We start from the raw sequence: 19,003 nt of genomic DNA, 5'->3' as shown, positions 1-19,003 counted from the left end.
TTAAGCCAAGCTGGTCTTTTGCCATATTTTCTATCTTTCCTACACAGCGGAATTATTTGCTTTATTCACTATGAGCGGAATATTCACTATGAGTTCATTTCCTATGCTAACCTAAACGTGAAAAGATCAATACCATAATTGTGTTATCAGGCACCCCTCTCTATGTAACTTTAGAATATTTAAAGCATTTTCAAGAAGAACCTGTAAATTTGCACTCATGACATACAAAAAACAGGCAAATGAAAAAACCATCCCAAGTTTATTATTGTTTAAACCCCATTATTTTTAAGCCAGTCTCAGGATTTTTAAGGGGCATGCCTATAGCTTGTGAATGTTAGGCCTTGGCAAAAACACATTTATGTGGACTATTCCTGAGTAAATTTGCTTGTGTAAACACAATAAATACTTAACTGCTGCATATGTTCATAAAAATACTGTTTGGCTATGTCTAGACTGGCAAGTTTTTCCGCAAAATCATCTGCTTTTGCGGAAAAACTTGCCAGCTGTCTACACTGGCCGCTTGAACAAAAGCACTGACGATCTCATGTAAGATTGTCAGTGCTTTAGTGGAAATACTATGCTGCTCCCGTTCGGGCAAAAGTCTTTTTCTGAAAAACTTTTGCGCAAAAGGGCCAGTGTAGACAGCAGAGATTTGTTTTCCGCAAAAAAGCCCCGATCCTGAAAATGGCAATCGGGGCTTTTTTGTGGAAAAGCACGTCTAGACTGGCCACGGACACTTTTTCCTGCCAATCTAGACGTGCTTTTCCGAAAATGCTTTTAACAGAAAACTTTTCTGTTAAAAGCATTTCCAGAAAATCATGCTAGTGTAGACGTAGCCAAAGTGTATTCAAACACAGAAATCTGTGTGTGTAATGCGGTAAAAAACCTTTACAAAAGGGGCCACCTTGAAAATTTGGCTCTAGAGTTTTCTTTTTGCATTTTAACAGAGTTTAGGCAATACAAAGATCACTGAACAATTGTTGCTGTTGTATTTTCATCCTACAAGTGCCTCCAATGCTGACAAATGGTCAAAACTTTTACCCATGAGCTCATGAAGGAGCATTTCAGTTGAAAACTCTGGATCATATACTGCACACCTTTGCTCAATGCAGGAGTCCAAGTAGCCTTATTTCTAGCTTTGCCAACTCTTGTAACTTCTTTTAAAATATTGAGATATTTGGAATTTTTCTGAAAGTCATAGCTTTTGCAGTCAGGTGATTATATAATCTCACCTTTTTTGTTTTCTTTGTCTTTTTAAGTTTCTAGACCTCATAGTTATGGAGAACACTTTAAAAACAGAAAGCCAGGAGGCAAATAAAAACGCATTCCAAGTTAATGAGTTTTAAACAATAATAATTTTAAAGCCAGTCTCAGGATTTTGATGGAATATGCCTATGGCTTGTGAATGTTTAGACCTTGGCAATAACATTTAGCTTTTGTAAATGAGGACTATTCCTGAGTAAAAGCTTGCCCAATCCTATGCCCCCTACATTTATAACACAATTGTTAAATTTATGTAGCAAGAAGCTTGTTTCTGTATTAACTTTCAAATCATTTCATTGAGCAAAATGGAAAAAGTTCTCTTTTAAAAGTGCATCTACATGTGAAAGCTTTGATGGACATTTTGAAATAGATTACTACAGTAACTGAAACCGGAGAAAACTGTTATTTTGACAACATTTTCAGAATTGTGCAGAATTTTAAGGTATTTTGCACAGAATTTTTAATGTTTTGGTGCAGAATCCCCCAAAGGAGCGGGTATATGCAGTGCAGTATGCACATACATGTGCATATGTGTGTGTATGAACAGAACACATACACAAATATCAATACACAGACATTATTATACACATTTACACACATTTATGCATACATAGTGAGTGAGGTATATAGAGAGCATATGGGGGGAGGGAGAGAGAATGAGAAAGATTCATATAAACCCAGATAGTGGAGGTGATAATAGTGTAATAAACTGTACATTCATGTAATCAACTAATTTATTTTGCATATTTGATTCAGAGGTAAAGTTCAGGTAAATGCATAATCTCCCCCAAATAGCTTCAATTTAAAAAAATTAAGCAACCAGAAAAATATTTCTCCTTCTCTTCTAATATGTGGGTGTTTCCTGTTTCCCCCCCAAACAAAAACAGAAGTAAAACCACCAGAATCCAGAATGGTCAAGACTCATTTCTGGATCTGTAGCTGGTTTTTTATATACAGAATTGTCAGTTTCAAAATCCTGTGCCTCAGAGACATGCAAAAATATAAACAGTAGCTTTATAGTGTTACAGAGAGCCTTCCCAACTTTATTCAAAATTCACAAGGAACATATTGTGATATCTATTTATAGGGAAAAGCAAATATTTTTAAAGGCTTCCATGACTTCTATGAGTCTCTGTAAGTGATCTGCCATCAATTTAATGTAATTTAACTAGACCCATTAAATAGAACCCTGCTGCATTAATTGTAGCAGCATTGGTCTCCCTGGAGACAAATCTACTTACTGCTAAGGGATGTAAATTCCTATGTGCAGACTGATAATACTTGTATAGCATGCTGCACCATCATGCCATATCTCTTAGTATAATGAAAAAGAAATGGATTGAACATATGAACTTTGTCAAACTTAAGTGAGCTCCAGATAGGGTTGCCAGATGGTTGAAACAAAAATACCAAACACCCTCCCCTCCCCCCCCCCAAAAAACAGGAAAAAATTCTGTTGATGGGGGGAAAAAAGGGGGGCGAAGACACCAAAGTTGTTGAGGAAAAAATAAAAAGAAGAAGAAACAGGGAACAGGGGAGCAGTTAAGCACTAAGACCCAGGGGAAGCATTGCTTCCCCTAGGTCTTTTGTGCCAGCAGCCTAGGGGAACCAGGTAAGCATGGGGACTGGGGCTGTTGGGGACCAGGTGCTGAGTGTTTGTAGGGTTGCCAGGAGCCCAGCATTTTCACTTCCTGGCTAGGGTAAAAGTCAGAGAATACCGGACACCTCAGGTAATCTCTGATTTTTTTTTTTTAAACCGGACAGGAGGCAAAAATACCTGACTGTCTGGGTGAATACTGGACACCTGGCAACCCTAGCTCCAGAGCAGATTCTTAACTCAAAATGCTCTGTCAACATCCCCTTCCTTTTAAAATTGCAGGTCTTTCAACATATTCTCAACTAACATTATATAAACAGCAGGAGAGGAATACTCAGGATTCAAATCAGGTGAGTGAAATTGATATCAACATCAAGTCATAAATTAAGTACTTTTTATAGCCATTAATGCAATACCATGCGTTACAAAAAAAATAAAATAAAAAAAATGGTGGGCCGCATCCAATTCCCATTCAAGTCAATTTGAGTCTTTCTACTGACTTCAATAGGTATTGGATCAGGCTCCAAACATGGGAGTATTCAGCAGAGTACCAATAAGTCTAACATTTCAGGGCCAGTTCCCGCAAATCTTTCCTCACACAAATAGTCAACCGGAATGCTCGAGTGAGTGAAGACAGCTTCTAGAAGTAGCTTTTTCAAGATAATTTTTCAATCTCCAGCAGTTCTGAAACCCTTCAAAACTAGTTTTATTGTATAGCAGCACATTTCTATTTCATTCCAAGACAATCTACTCAAAATGCATTAGAATATATACATAAAGGAATTACGAACATCTTGTTCTTTGAATTACTAAAATGCCCTTTGACCATCTTTTTTTAGTTTGCTTTTATTAAATATTCAGTGGCTGGTGCTTACAGAAATGCAAATCTTAAACTGCAAGTGAACAGTAAATGGGGCACATTTTAAAAGTGTTCTGTTGAAAATCATTGTATGCATGAGATTTTGGTGGTTTCCCTTAAGTTCTCCCACTAACAAAGGTAACCTAATAGAATATTATAAGCCTAATTATTTTAAGAAGTTTTCGATGTTATAACACTTACCTGCATTTAATAAAGGTAAGCTGTCTTTACCACTTATGCCTTCAGGTGCTGTACATTCACACATCAATGCACACTACAAGAGAAAAGATATAACACTTTGAAAGGAAACAATCACAAATGGAATTTTTCAGAAGTAGCTGAAAGGAATGTGAAACAGTTAAATAAGAAAGGCCTTGGGCAAAAAAATTGTGATAAGCTACATTTCCAATCCTGTTTTGTGAAACAATTTTATTTTTAATTATTAATTTGCATTTTCCCTGTACAACTCACTTGTAATTTTTAATAACAGGCTGTAAAACTGGAGTCTTTTACAGAAGAAAGAAAAGCATGAAGGACTGTCCTAAAATGCAGTAGACAGAAGTTTCCAACAAGACAATAGAAGAGTCTAAAATAATTTGTGATGACACAGTTTCAAAGAAATTTCTTTCAACAGGGCTGATCTCACAATCATAACAAAGAGGTAGCATGATTTACTACAAAAGCAATTTGGATTGAATCAGCGTGGGGGGGGGGAAACAGGGTGGGAATTTTATTTATTTATGCTGTCCCCTTATTGACATTTCTTTCCTTACTTGATCATTTCATCTTTTAGTACTATTGATAGAACCTCTAATCTGGAATTTCCTAGTCTGGCAACACCGCTGGTTCGGCATAATCAGCAACTTCATGCATGCACTGGGGCCAGAGCACTGAGGAGGGAAAACTGGAGGGTTGGGACCAACAGCGTTTCCAGACCAAAGAAGAATGGGACCTAGGTGGCCCAAGCAGGTGAGCCCTGCAACCAGGGTGCTACGGGTCTGGCAGCCAGGGAGTGGAGCCATGGTGCCCCAGGGACCAGAATAGTGCAACCACAGTGCCCTGGGGGTCAGAAGCAAGAGCTTGGCTGGTTGCCAAGGGCAGGAAGGTCAGCACTGAATTCCCTTGGTCCAGGAAATTCCCTGATGCAGGACCAGTCAGGTCCTGAGTGTGCCAAACCAAGAAGGTTCTACCTGTATTTACTTCTATATAATCTTCAACCATTTTATAGGTTCCTCTTCTGAGTTCTAATGTTTTAGAATCTTCTGAGTTCTAATGTAATTTAGAATCTTGCCTACATTTTCCCCCCCTTTGAAAGCCATCACACAAGCTTCCTTTATTGCCTTTAGCTCTAAATCCTAAACAAGACAGACTGGCTAAGCACAACTGTTCTTTGTATCATTCTGTCTAGTGCCGTATGAGAGAAGGAACCTTCCATCATGTTGGGAAGGCTGACAAAAATACTTCAGTTGCTACTGAAACAGTGAAGCAGTCATAGGCTCTGGGGGCTGATGCCATTTGTCCCTTCCACAGGGGCTGGGACAGAGGACAAAAGAATTCAAAGAGCAGCAGATATTCTGCTCTCACCTCTGTCTCTCCCACGGCTTTTCCAGACTTGGACCTGCCTGCCTCTCATGCTCTGTGCCATGCAAAAAATTATGCCCTTCTGCTTAGCAGAACCACATGGGTTTCACTGGCCTGAGTGTGTAGCCAAGGAGTCAGTGATTAGCATAATACATTCTTCTTCAAAGTGAATATTTCAGTTTTCTCCCCCTCCATTTCAAGCTGACCTTGCACTAAGGAAAACGTTCAGGGCTTACTAACATGAGAACAGAAACCTCTACCTGACTCTGAATTCTGAATGATACTAACAACCTGATCCTCACATACACATAGCAGGATTGTTGGCACAGTTGGGCCAGGACCTGTGGATCCAATGGGGCTCAGGGTTCCTGGCCACCATCATGGCTACTGCAACAGCAGTGGCTGGAGCCCTGGCTCTTTAAATCGCTGCCAGAGCACCACACTCTCCATGCAGCTCTGAGGGCTTGGGGAGGGGGCACATTCTGGGGAAGCATGGAGGACTGGTTGCTCCCACCCCTGCCCCTTGCCTCACCCGTTCTGGGAGCACAGAGCCGGGCCCACCCCCATCTTGTCCAGATGCCCATTCAGGCTGTTTGTCAGTTACCCTGCCTTTGCCATCAGTTTCCTTCTGCCTGAATGGCTGGGTGTACAGGCTTTCAGCATACTGATCGGTATACTCACTTCAAAACTAATTGGTTGGGGTATTTCAATATATGGATGAGGAATCCATAAGTAACAAAGATGACATTTTCAAAAAGTTGTCTCAAACTGCATCCTCAGCTGTTCGCAACCATAAACAGGAAATTGGGTAAAAATGTTCCATTTAATTGACACATGCAAATAACCCATTTACACACACTAACAAATGCATCTCACAAGACCACTGAAACTATGGCTGTAAGAAGTTTGTTGCATTCTCCTATCAACTCACCACAACAAGTATTGCCAAGGAGATACCACTTAATTCCTGCTGATTCACTATTGTACGTATAGCTCATTAATTGCCTCTAGTAAGGAGTGGTCCACACTACAGCATTAGGTGAATATATGCATGTTAGGTCAAATTTATTACATGCATGTCCACATTTGAGCCCTTTCTGCTGACCCAAAGAGCTTGCAAAGCAGATGCTTGTACTCCATCTCAGCCAGAAGTGTACCATTAGAGTTGACTTGCCCAGGTTTCACTAGGAGTAGTATAGACAAAGCACTGTGTTATTCAACAGGATTGACCTGCACACCAGAAGACATGGGAGTCAGACAGCTGCTCCAGTTGTGAACCACAGACCTTCTGTTTCTATGAGCAACTGTATGCCATTCTAAGCGGGGATGCCACCAGTACCCCCTAAGCCTCTGTGGATAGCTCTGTGACCTACACTGTGCAGGAGGTCAGACTAGATCATCATAATGGTCCCTTCTGACCTTAAAGTCTATGAGTCTATGAGGAAGAGAATATGTAGCAGGGAAGTGGAGAATACGTTCTCTCCAACAGCCATATAAGTGCATATTTGTACCCCCACTATAGAAGTTGAATGAAATTGAGTTTAACATAAAAAAAGCCACATTGAGTCAGACCAAAGATTTATCTAGCCCATCTAGCCAGTATCCTGTCTTCTGACAGTGGCCAAATGCTAGGTGCCCCCAGAGGGAATGAACAGAACAAGCAATCATGAAGTGATCCTCTGTCCCTTGCTTCTGGCCAACAGGCTAGGAACACCATCCCTGCCCATCCTTGGTAAGAGCAAATATCTAGTTCTTTTTTAAATCCTGTTGAAGTCTTGGCCTTTACAACATCCTCTGACAAGGAGTTCCACAGATTGACTGTGCATTGTATGAAGATGTACTTCCTTTTGTTTCCTTTAAACTTGCTACCTATTAATTTCATTTGGTGACCCCTAGTTCTTCTGTTATGGGTAAGGAAGTTAAGAAGCAGGTAACTGGCTAATTGTGTAGTCGATGAGGGTAGGCTCTCTGTCCCAGTTTGCGCTGGGTCCAGGAGCTATCCCTGCTGTAGCTCTGCAGTTTAAACATAGTAGGAGCTAGGTGTGAAGGCAGCCCTGCTCCTACTACATTTAAAATGCAGAGCTGCAGCAGAGCTCCCAGGGCCGGCACGAGCCAGGGCTAAGAAGTCCCAGCTCGGGCCGGCTCCAGGACTGCTACAGCTCTGCTTCCTCTGCCCCTCAGCTCCCCCCAACTTCACACAGCACTGGCTCCTGCTTCTCCCTTGCTGCCTCTGTATCAGAGGCAGCAAGGAGAGGGGAGGAAAGCAAGTAACTGAGTAGTCACTCAACTAGTCACTTACATCCCTAGTTATAAGAAGGAGTAAATAACTCTTTTATCCACTTTCTCCAAACTAAACTTGATGTTACAGACCTCCATTGTATCCCAAAGAGTCATCTCTTTTCCAAAATCCCAGTGTTATTAATCTCTTCTCATCTGGCAGTCATTCCATACCTCTAATAATTTGTTGCCCTTTTCTGAAACTTTTCCAATTCCATATTTATTAATGTTATTGTTCCATCTGAGGTACACAACTGAGTTACAGTGGCAGCCAGTCTAGCTATGCAAAGGGTGCTCCATGGAAAAGGTTATTTATGTGCCTGGGGATGGATTGCGAATCTCCATAGATAGCTCTACAAACCTTTCCCAGAGGTACTCTGCAATCCTTTGCAGAAGATTTCTGAGAAGAGCTATTGTATTCCATCTGCCATAGTAGGACACTTTTCCACACCATGCCAGTATTAACCATCTGTAATCACTGCAGCACACAGTGTAGGAGCAAAATGTCCCAATCTCTGCTCAGATTCCTGCAGCAACTGATAGCTTTCCAGCTCTGTTACTCTCAGGAGACCAATATCACACATGGTTACCTTGGTGAAATGGGAGAAATTTCTAAGTTTTAGCCCTGAAGTAATCTGTCCCATTAAACACTCAAGCAACATCGAGGTTGCTGTGAGAAATGGGGAATATACTTTGCAGCCATTAATCAGAGGGGTTTGAGAAGCAGCAGCAAAAGATCGCTCCTACCCTTTCCTCTGGGCTTACTGTGCCTGCCTGCAAACTAAATTGGGCTGCCAACACTCAGCCTTGTATTTTAAAGCTACGTATGTACTGCTTGCAAAGGGCTTCATTCATTGCAAGAGTTTATTTGCTCTCAACAATGTAGGTTCTGTAAGTCTACCCTAATGGGCTTTTTTCCTTGCACCTGGAACCTTGTCTGAGGGTGTTTCCCACACACCAGCACACAAATGCTGTCCCAGATTAGAAGAAGGAAAAAAAAAAAAAGAGATGGACAAAGGAAGATATATTCTGTGATTTGAGGTGTTCCTCAGAGGCTGATAAGCCTCCATGCATTGAGCTCGGCCAACACTGATGGAGAGCACGTACACCAGCCTAGCCGGATAATCTGATTGTGAACCATGGGACATTTTACTAATGTTGACTGTCTGCAGGTACTATCCTCCATAGCTCCTAGTGGCCCTGGTTTGCTGTTCCTGGACAATTGGAGCTAGAAGAAGCAGTGACCAATATGTCCCTACAGTCCCAACACCTGCAGGCACCACCCACACAACTCCCACTGGCCAGGAACAGAGAATTACAGCCACTGACAGCTGTTCATGGTGGTGCCTACAGACTGTCAACATCAACAAAATGTCTCGTGGCCTGCAATCCGATCACCCTGATGGGCTGCATGCATCTCGCAAACCACAGGTTGCTCACCATTGCCTTAGAGCCCCACTGTACCCAATGATGAACCAGTTGCCCTCTTCACTAAGTTTCGTGTCTTCCTCTCACAAGTGTTCAAGAATGTGAGGTGGGAGTTCTGGTTCCATATGTATGACGCTCCAGGAGAGAGTTCACGGATCAAAAGGCTCTCATTCCCACAGCTTTGTTTTCTGCTCAGTGCAACTGTAAGCTATGTGTACTTGCCCCCACTCCATGTTATCAGGCCCCTAGACGTAGGTTATCTTTGCTATCCCTTGCGGTCTCTCTTCAGTGTATGTTAGCATAATAAAAATGCATGGATTGAAGCAGTACATGTAAAAAAGGGGGGGCATGAACAACACAGAAGAGTCACATCAGCACTGGGTCATTCATGAGACCGGTTTTCAAAGCCTCTTGGAAACATGGTGCACCTCACCGTGCTTTTGTTATTTCCCTAGTGTCTGGCTGCTCAAAGTTAGCACCTCACCACAGTTAGGGAATGCCATTGCAGCAAAGCCATCCATTATATCCTGCACATTTCCCAGAGTCAATACACTTCTTAATAGAAGTGTATTGATGGTCCTGGCTATGCGGATCACAGCAGTCCCCTACGGTAGATTTACCCATTCCGAACTGATTTCGGACTGACCAGTAGCAATCTGGCATTGCAAGCTTCCACAGAGCTATTGTCACTCATTTCTCAACTGTCAGAGCAGATATCATTTTGATACTGCTGTACTTCAGGGCTGGGGAAAGCAATTCGCAATCTTCAATGAAAGTAGCCTTATGCATTCAAAAGTTCTGCAGCCACTGTTCCTCATCCCATAGCTACATAACTATGGGGTCCCACCACTCAGTGCTTGTTTCCTGGGCCCAGAAGCAGCATTCCACCATGGCAACATGCCCAACTGCCTCTGGCAAATGCACATTGCATGTCATCACATTCGTCTACACGGCAGCTTTTGGTTAGGCTCTACAAATACCACAGGATCATGTGCGAGATGCTCGTGATGCTTACAACAAGCAGTGTACTGCTGAGCAGGGTCCATGCTTGCCATGCTATGATATTTGCCTGGGTAAACCCAGGCTTAGAAAAAAAAGGCACCAAAATAATTGTTTGCCATTCCTTTCAGGAATGGAGGGAGGGAGAGAGAGAGGAAAGCACATCATGGGAGGCTGGTGACGTGTACCCAAAACAACCCACAAAATATGTTTGTCCCATTTGTCAATGGGACAAAACCCCAGAATTCCAATCAGCGGCAGGAACTGTGGGACAGCAGCTCACAGTGCATTGCTCCATGAGTTGATGCAAGCCCTGGTAGTAAGGACACACTTCCCTAACCGAATTGTGGGGACAGGCAGCACTGACTTTGTAAAATTGGAGGCAGAAAAATAAATGTGACCTAATTTTACAGGGTAGACTTATGCTAAATAAGGTGGTTTGGCAGCATGGGATGTGGTCCTCTTGCAGCAAAAGAATCCAGATCACAGGGCTGAGCTGAGAGAGGAATAGCCTGGGGAGGCATCTTGGGCTATGGTTCATTTAATGCATTTTGTGCTTATTATTAGTAAAGCCAAATCCAAGTTTTGACCATTCACAACTTTACTACCTTTTATCATCTTATGACCATTTTCAGATAGTGATCAATTATGGTTGATTGAGGTTTAAATGAGTACTTTTGTTCTAGCCAAAGGGACAAGGAGGGGAGAGCATGAGGATAGAGTATCATTTGGCACAGCTCTATGCAAACAAATTTTGAGTTCAGAGACCTGAGCACATACATTACACTTCATTCCAGAGCTGATTTCTCATTTTGCTTTCTTGAATAATGAGAACTTAAACCCCAGTGTAGTATTAGTAATATTGGCATCTGGCACCACAGATCATTCCAATTTAATTTGTGCAGTGAGCTGGCTGATTTCCTACCTTTTGTCCCTGCACATCTGTTGTGATGTGGTCTGCTTTCCCCTCTTCTATCTCCCCCATCTTCACAAGGCTGACATCTATGGTACCAACTGTCTTTCCACTATCAGAAGTCCTGAAACCAAAAATAATTACTATTAAAAAGTTGTATTCTTCAGCAGCCTCTAGTCACATCAATACAAATATTCATGTCCATGTACATTTGCTTTTCTATTTATTTTGTAGCCACATTCATCTGTATTTATCTAATTTTCTATTACGATAAAGTAAATTGTAACAATAGGACAGCAACTTTATTTGCCCAGCACTGCTTATAAGAAGAACTTTGCATATATTAATTACAACTCAAGATGGGTGAGTGCTGTCTAAAAGAAAATGGAACTATTTTACAAATACCAGATATGTGCTAACTGTTCTCCTGAGTAGGGGCAGGTCTACACATAAAAAGCTACAGCAGCTCTGAACCGCACCATAGCATGTTAATGAAGATGCTACCTATGGGAGAACTTCTTCCATTAACATAATTAATCTGCCTCTTTGAGAAACAGTAGCTATGTCAATGGGGCTAGGTCTAGACTATATCCCTCTTACGAAAGAGGGATGTAAATTAAACAGATCGAAATTGCAAATGAAGCCAGTATTTGAATTTCCTGTGTTTCATTTGCATAATCACATCATGGCGTTTTGAAAAAACACTTTTTTTCCAAAAGTGAAACCTGAAAGGCCACTGGCACCAGCTGCTGGGAACTGCCAGAGCAGTGGTTGCTCTAGCTACCCAGGGACTGCTTCCAGGAGCCACCAGAGTAGCAGCTGCTCTGGCCACCCCAGAGACCACGGTTTAGTAAACCCTTGTGGCCAGCCACACCAACTGCTGCCCAAGGACCACCTGTGCATCCATGAGTGCAGCTGGTCCTGGGCTGTTCCAGCAGTGACCCCTGAGCCAGCTGTTTGGCAGCCCTGGGATAGACATACTGGCCCATGCAGAAGTCAGAGATCTGTGATTTCTGTGATCTCCATGACAGACACAGATCCCTATTTATGACCATACACGTGAAAATGGGGAGCTTGACTTTGTTATGATAGGATTAGAAACAGGACTAGAGAAGGGCTCTATGGTTGGCATGTTGGGAAAGAATAACATTCAGAAGCTGAGTAATGTTAGGAAATAGTTTCAAGCTTTTTTAGTCTGAAATACACACATTGTTAGAAGGAGTCTCAGAGAAAACAATGTATGTGTCTTCCTCAATCTTTTTATAGTGCCTTATAAAAAACTAAATCAATCCTCACATATGAAACAGTAAATAAATATTAATTTCCATACGTTAGGAGGGAGATTAAATGGCTCCTGGAGTGGCGTCCCTAGCTTCTGTTTGTCAGAGGCTGGAAATGGGTGACAAGAGGGATCATTTGATGATTCCCTGTTCTGTTCACTCCCTCTGGGGCATCTGGCATTGGCCTCCAGCAGCAGACAGGATACTGGGCTAGACGGACCTTTGGTCTGATCCAGTATGGCTGTTTCCATGTTCTTACACAAGTGACTGCCTCAGGCTAATAAGGTCTCTAATCCTGCAATGAGAACCTGTTGATTGCAGTGGAACTTTGTGCTGTTCTTGATTTTACACACTCTGAAGAGTTCCAAAAGCAATCGATGAGCCCACTCCCAGAGTGGAAAGTTAAGCATATACTTGAATGAACACGATCTGGTTCACAGTAGTAATTTGGAACACTTTCCACATTCTTAAAATGTAGTGACCTCTGTGTTTTAAGATAATGTTTACTTATTAGTTCTAGCCATTGTTACCTAAAATGAGAGACCCTTAAAATGTTTGTTCTCTGATAGTACAGCAATATAATTTTGCCTTCCATTGACTTTGTAACATTTTATAAATCTTTGTGTAATGTGGGGTTTTTTTTGTTCCATGAAAATAAGTTCATGAAACAAAAATGAAAACCAAATGCAAACAATCCAGCAGCTCAGCACACAAACCCTACATTAAAAGACCAATGAGCATGCAATAGGGATGGAAATTAGTATTAGAGAATCAAGTTTTCAGTTTACAAACAGTATTTATCAATAACAGTACATAAACAATTTTTAAATTTCATGTAAAATAATTTGCAAGCGTTCTTTTAAAAAGAAAAGGTAACACTTGATTCATGGCAGTTCCTCCTTTGAATTACTACAGACTGCAGTGCTGACCTAATTTTTCATTTTTCTCCTTCTTATGTCAAAATTGGCACACGTAGACCAAGCTCCAGTAATGAACAGATAAATCAATCTATGAGGAGAAAGGGAGTATGTAATGAAAACTACTTCTGCCAGGTCAAATATAGACTTTAAAACTCGTGTATCAAGTCCAGTGCAACTGGTAAAAGACTGAGTTCATTACAGCATAATAGAAGTTTTATCATGCTGATCAAAATGTATCAGACCCGTTAGCCTTAAAAAAATTAACCAAGCATTTTAGGCAGTGATGAATTTAGTTTCAGTCCAAGGGGATAGAAAAGATTAAAATGTTTCATTCTCCCAAGTTAAGAAAGTAAAATCTTATGCTCGCTCTTTGAAGGAAACACAATTTTCAGGCTAAAAAATAAATCTGGAAGCATGTTTGAGCTTTCATGGGTAAGATGTTACCCATGAAAGCTCATGATACTATACAATTCCGTTAGTTTCCAAGGTGCTACAGGACTATTCTTTGCTTTTACTCTTTAACCTTTCATTACTGCAAGCTTGTCTTTGTGATTCAGGAGGTATAAATGAAGTCTTCAGAATTGGGTTCAATTCGCAAATGAATTGATTAGAGAGCCATCATGGTTGAGGGGGCACAATGGCACATATGACCAAAATAAAATCAAAATAATAATGGAAACATTTGACAGAACATGTCAATTCCTTCTGTCTCTCTCTCTGGGCTGTTGCTTGTTTTTTTGTTCTTATCCTATCCTCACAGAAACATATGGGCATTAGATACAGAACAATATGCAACAGTATCAACATATATTTATATTGTAGTTCTAGTTGTACAAATGTTAGACTAATAAATCAATGCTTAATTTTACTTTGTTAACCTGTTATGATGGATGTCCTTTTCTAAACATCTCAGCATTCAGTAACTAAAGGGCTGAATGCAGGTAGCTAGGAAATATCGCGTATTCCTTTTCTGGGTATAGGTATCCCTGTGGTTCAATTAATCTTTTTCAGGAGAACCAATGGGACAAAAATCTTGAGATTTGAACTGAAAGGGAATTTGCTTGCTGCTTTTCGTTGTGAGTTTTAAACCAGGATCTGGGGGTAAAAGACGACTTGAACCACAGGGATACCCATGCCCAGAAAAGGAATACCCATGCCTAGAAATAGACTGGACCTTGAAGATGTGGGTATATAAGTGATATGGCATGTTTAGATGTGATTAGGTTATTTTCTTTGTTTAAACTCTCAAGAGCCTCAGCCAGCTCCCTGACTGCCTTGTCCTTGCTCGACCTTCAGGAAAGTTGGCTGCAGGGCCATGTGCTTCTGTGAATCCGGAGAGCCCCAGAGGAGGGGGCAGAGGCATCTCACACTACTCTCAGCCCCAGGAGCTCCCATGGGCCGGTTTTCTGGCCAATAGCAGTTGCCTGTTTGTAGGACAGGCAGTATGTCAATTGCCCCTCCCCCGGCTTGCAGCAAACATAGCCCCTATAACTGCTGTGAGCATGTACAGAGGCTTGGAAGGCAGGGATTCTGGTTAAGGAACCTGCTGAGATGCTAGCTGGGAGCCACCCAGGTGAGGTCTCCTCAACCGAGCTTGCCTTTGGCACCTCAGCCCCTTTCTCCCCCCAATCCCTCTGCCCCCCCTACTACAGCCTTACCCCATATAATCCAAGCCTTCTGCACCCCTGCTCCAGCCCCCATAGGCCTTCCCAGACACTGCTTCCACTCCTACACACCTCCTCATGTCACAACCCCCTCCTAGATCTTGCATCCTAATCTGCTATCCCCCCCATCAAGCCCAAATCCCTGCACCCCTCCTGCATTCCTGCTCCAGTTTACAACACCCTCCCAAACCCTGAACCCCAGACCACAACCCAAACCTCTGTACTCCTAACCCCAGGTAACACTCCCCTCCCAGACCCTGAACCCCCTTCCTATACCCCAGCTCCCTGCCCCAGGTCACAGTCCCCTCCTTCAGCCAAACTCAATCCCAGATCCCACACCCTAATCCCTTACCCCAAGCTCCCTTCTGCATCTAACCTCCACCCCAGAACTCCTGCACCTCCTCCATTAATATAAGAACATAATATAAGAACGGTCGTACTGGGTCAGACCAAAGGTCCTTCTAGCCCAGTATCTTGTCTGCCGACAGTGGCCAGCACCAGGTGCCCCAGAGAGGGTGGACCGAATACAATGATCAAGCGATCTCTCTCCAGCCTCTGACAAACAGAGGCCAAGGACATCATTTTATCCCCTGGCTAATAGCCTTTTATGGGCCTAACCTCCATGAAATTATCTAGCTACTCTTTAAACTCTATTATAGTCCTAGCCTTCACAGCCTCCTCTGGCAAGGAGTTCCACAGGATGACTACACGCTGTATGAAGAAGAACTTTCTTTTATTAGTTTTAAACCTGCTACCCATTAATTTCATTTGGTGTCCTCTAGTTCTTCTATTTAGGGAACTAATAAATAACTTTTCTTTATCGGCCCTCTCCACACCACTCATGATTTTATAGACCTCTATCATATCCCCCCTCAGTCTTGACCACTTACTAAATTCTTGGAGTGCCCCCATCAAAAATTATTGCCCACCCCTGCTCTAGAGGCAAGGTATTTTTAAGGTCTCTTGTGAACCCCCCACCTCCTACACTCAAAGTGCCAGAGTAGGGACAGGTTTGACTCCTGTAAAATTAGTATTTTTGAATGTCACTTATATCCTGGTAAAATTTTTAGTATTACAAGCTGAAATACATCAGAGCTAAGTAAAGCTTCAAAAGAAATGTACAATAGAATAAAACGAAAACACTGAGATCTTCATACTGTGGCCAATCCCCCACCAATTTCGTCTCCTAATAGCAAATAGAAATGTTAAATCAGAATATGAAAACAAATCTTGTTGTCGAATGCTACAGGCACACAAATCAAAGTTCTATAAATGTCCAGGGAGAAACCATCATTAGCTGTGTCAGACACTATGAATTGTAAGTACCATTAGTATGTGAGGGTTTTCTGACAGACGTGCTATGCATTTAGAACTCATATGAGAATAAAATCTTACTTGGAGAGAGAGAAATGAAACACTGAAATAAACAAGTGCCTTCAACATAGGTAACAAGAAATTTAAGCTCTATGTTGGGGAGCATGGGGTACTTGTAGAGGAATGCAAAGGCAGAGGATGAAGTATTGTGATTAAAAGGCAAGAAATATAAGTTTAGTGTCTGTGTTTTGGATGGACAAGTGGAATGATAGATACATTAGTGACTCTGGAGATGAGAAAAGATGAAAAGATGTTGTGGGGGGAAGAAACAATAATGTATGGTCTCAAGTTGTAAGTGTGGAGAAGCAAGAGAAGAGTTAATGATGCCTTAATTGAGAAGATAGTTGACTTTGAGAATGGTGATTATAAAAGATAGCAAAAACAAATGAAAACTAAGGAAAATCCCTGAAGAATAAATCACTCAAAAGTTAAGACATTTAAAAGTTAATGGTTTACTTACTATTAACCTGTATATTTTATGAATACACATTTGAAAATTTAGTCAACACCATGCTATGGTGTATATTGAATAGGGAAGACAAGCACCAGACATAGTAATATGTCATATAGATGAGAAAATCCCTGCCGAAATCTGAACATTTTTTTTCTTGACTTGTATGGTGATTTGGAAATTTAAATTTTTATTAACATTTGGTTTTGCATTTAATTTACTAGTTAATTTAAGATAATAGCACAGCTTTCCACCTACTATGCCATCTCAACACTGCTAAGCTGCTTTAGTAGTACCTCCTTAAACTCTGAAGGCCCTTATTTTAGTAAGACATAATACAGCTACTTGCTTCTCAAGAGAAGTCTTTAACTTGGGAGGTACTAATTAAGACATCCATCAGAACAGGGTGATGTTGACTAAGGCATCTTTAACTCAACATGTCTTAACTAATCCATTCTTATCACTGAGTCCTTAGCTGAAGTACCTTCAGTAGAAACTCTCTCACCGTCAGACAGTTAACTAAGGAGACCTTACCAGAGACATCCTTATTTCCAGAGGCCTTAAGCAGCCAACAATCTTTACACTGTGCACTTTACCTACAGGACGCATTGTCCATAAAGAAGGAGTTTAAGAGTACTATAAAATATTGTAATTTCAAAACTTAGTATCCAACGTTCCAATCACATAGCTGTGCTATTAAAACTAATGACTCAATATTGGTGTTTGTAATATAGATCAATTTATAATGTGTATACAGAGGTGAAAAAAGAGCAAACAAAACAAGAGAAAAAAATTAAAGAAAAATCAATGAACCTGAACCAGTTTGTGTGCCGCTGACCCCAGGCTCCGTGCAGTGTTTCAATCTTTGAAGCCCATGAGGGGCTCTTGTACATTTCAAAGGCGGAATGCACTAGTTCTTATCAACCAATCGAATAGTCAACTAATTCCATCAACTTCTATTAGTTAATCAATCAACATTTAACATCCCTAGCTCCATCTATACTACTGAGATTTCAGTGGCACGGCTGTGTTGCTAAAAATTGGGCAGTGTAAATGCTGTTTGTCAGCATATTTGCCAACAAAATATTTCCTTCCTCTTTGAGCAGGGGTCCTGTTGTCAACAGGAGAATACTCCTGCCACCAACGACCCTTTTATACTGCCACTTGGCACAGTGAAGCTTTTGTCTTTTGGAGGGGGTAGAGAGGATTAAATATCTGTGAACAACAAAAGATTTCACTCATTTGGCAGTGTAAACAAAGCCTTATTCTCTTGTGCCCGGTAGGACAAGGATTTAAAGACATAATGTCAGTGTTTGCTATCTAGTACTTGTAAAAGTCTAGTGGCATTAAGAAAAGAGAAACCAGCTCAGAATTCATTGAAGGTCTTGTGTACATCAGGCGTTATTCATGTTAACATCACACAACTAAGTTCCGGTCTACACAAAGTCTTGGGATTTTGGCATAGCCAAGATGTGGTGGTGATCTCACAAGAATTGATAGACATCTGAGTAATATTTGGAACCTGGGCTGTGTAAGAAGTGAGGACATGTTTTGCTAAGCATCTGCACTTCTATACATTTATTCAAATTGAAACAGTTCCTATACAGAATCTCCATAACCCCCTTGTAAAAATAAAAATAATTTCACAGGCAACCACCAAAACAGAATGATAAGTAGCCAAGGATATTCAGAAGTGATTAGTGATTTGGATTGCCTCAGTTTTAGGATGTCCAGTTTGAGACACCTTATGGAGGTGTGATTTTTATGAAGTACTGAGTATCCATCCTGAGATCCTCGGGCCCTTTTAAGAGAGGGCTACTCACCTACTCAACCGTCCCCTCCTTTCCTTCTCTGCTGCAGAAGCCATTAATAATATCCGAAGCAGAGGGGAAGAAGGGCAGGTGATGGAGCACTCACATGAACAATCATCTCAAAGAACCTCCGTTACTGCATAAGGTGAGTAACCCTCTCGTTCTTCAAGGACTGTTCCTGTGGCTGCTGCACCTTAGAGGACTATATAGCAGAATCTGTGATCAGAGGTGGGTGCTTTGATCCATGGTCAGAACGGAGTGCCCAAATCTAAAACTCTGGGATAGGGAATTATCAAGGGTATAATGTCTAGCAAATGTGTGGGTGGAAGACCACATCATGGATCAGCAAATGTCCACAAGAAGTATGTTATTGAGGTAGGCTGTAGAAGCCACCATGGCACTTGTGGAGTATACACGTATTCGCAATACAAGGTCTTGGTTGAAGATGGAGTAGGCCAACCAGCTGCTGTCCACACTCCATCTAGCTTTTGGGTTGAAGTTGCCATTCCCAGGGATCTCTATGCTGTGGATACAAACAGTCTAGGTGTTTCACGGATTCTTCTTATCCTGTCCAAATCAAAGGAAA

General features: G+C 41.5%; 1 protein-coding gene across 4 annotated transcripts in view; it reads right to left on the bottom strand.

Annotated features, from left to right (window-relative positions):
- The window catches only part of INPP4B (inositol polyphosphate-4-phosphatase type II B), a 478,846-nt gene that overhangs the window by 162,445 nt on the left and 297,398 nt on the right, over positions 1 to 19,003 (bottom strand). For all 4 annotated transcript variants that reach the window (XM_075929897.1, XM_075929896.1, XM_075929898.1 and 1 more), the window contains 2 exons: positions 10,930 to 11,041; positions 3,921 to 3,993 (listed from right to left, as the gene is read on the bottom strand). In XM_075929897.1, the coding sequence (XP_075786012.1) occupies positions 3,921 to 3,993; positions 10,930 to 11,041 (185 nt within the window). The remainder of the gene's footprint in view (positions 1 to 3,920; positions 3,994 to 10,929; positions 11,042 to 19,003) is intronic.

Source organism: Pelodiscus sinensis, chromosome 5 (genome assembly GCF_049634645.1).
Source record: "Pelodiscus sinensis isolate JC-2024 chromosome 5, ASM4963464v1, whole genome shotgun sequence".
In the NCBI taxonomy this organism is placed as follows: Eukaryota; Metazoa; Chordata; order Testudines; family Trionychidae; genus Pelodiscus; species Pelodiscus sinensis.
The sequence above is the reverse complement of the archived record's forward strand: the minus strand, read 5'-3'. Positions and strand labels throughout refer to the sequence as shown.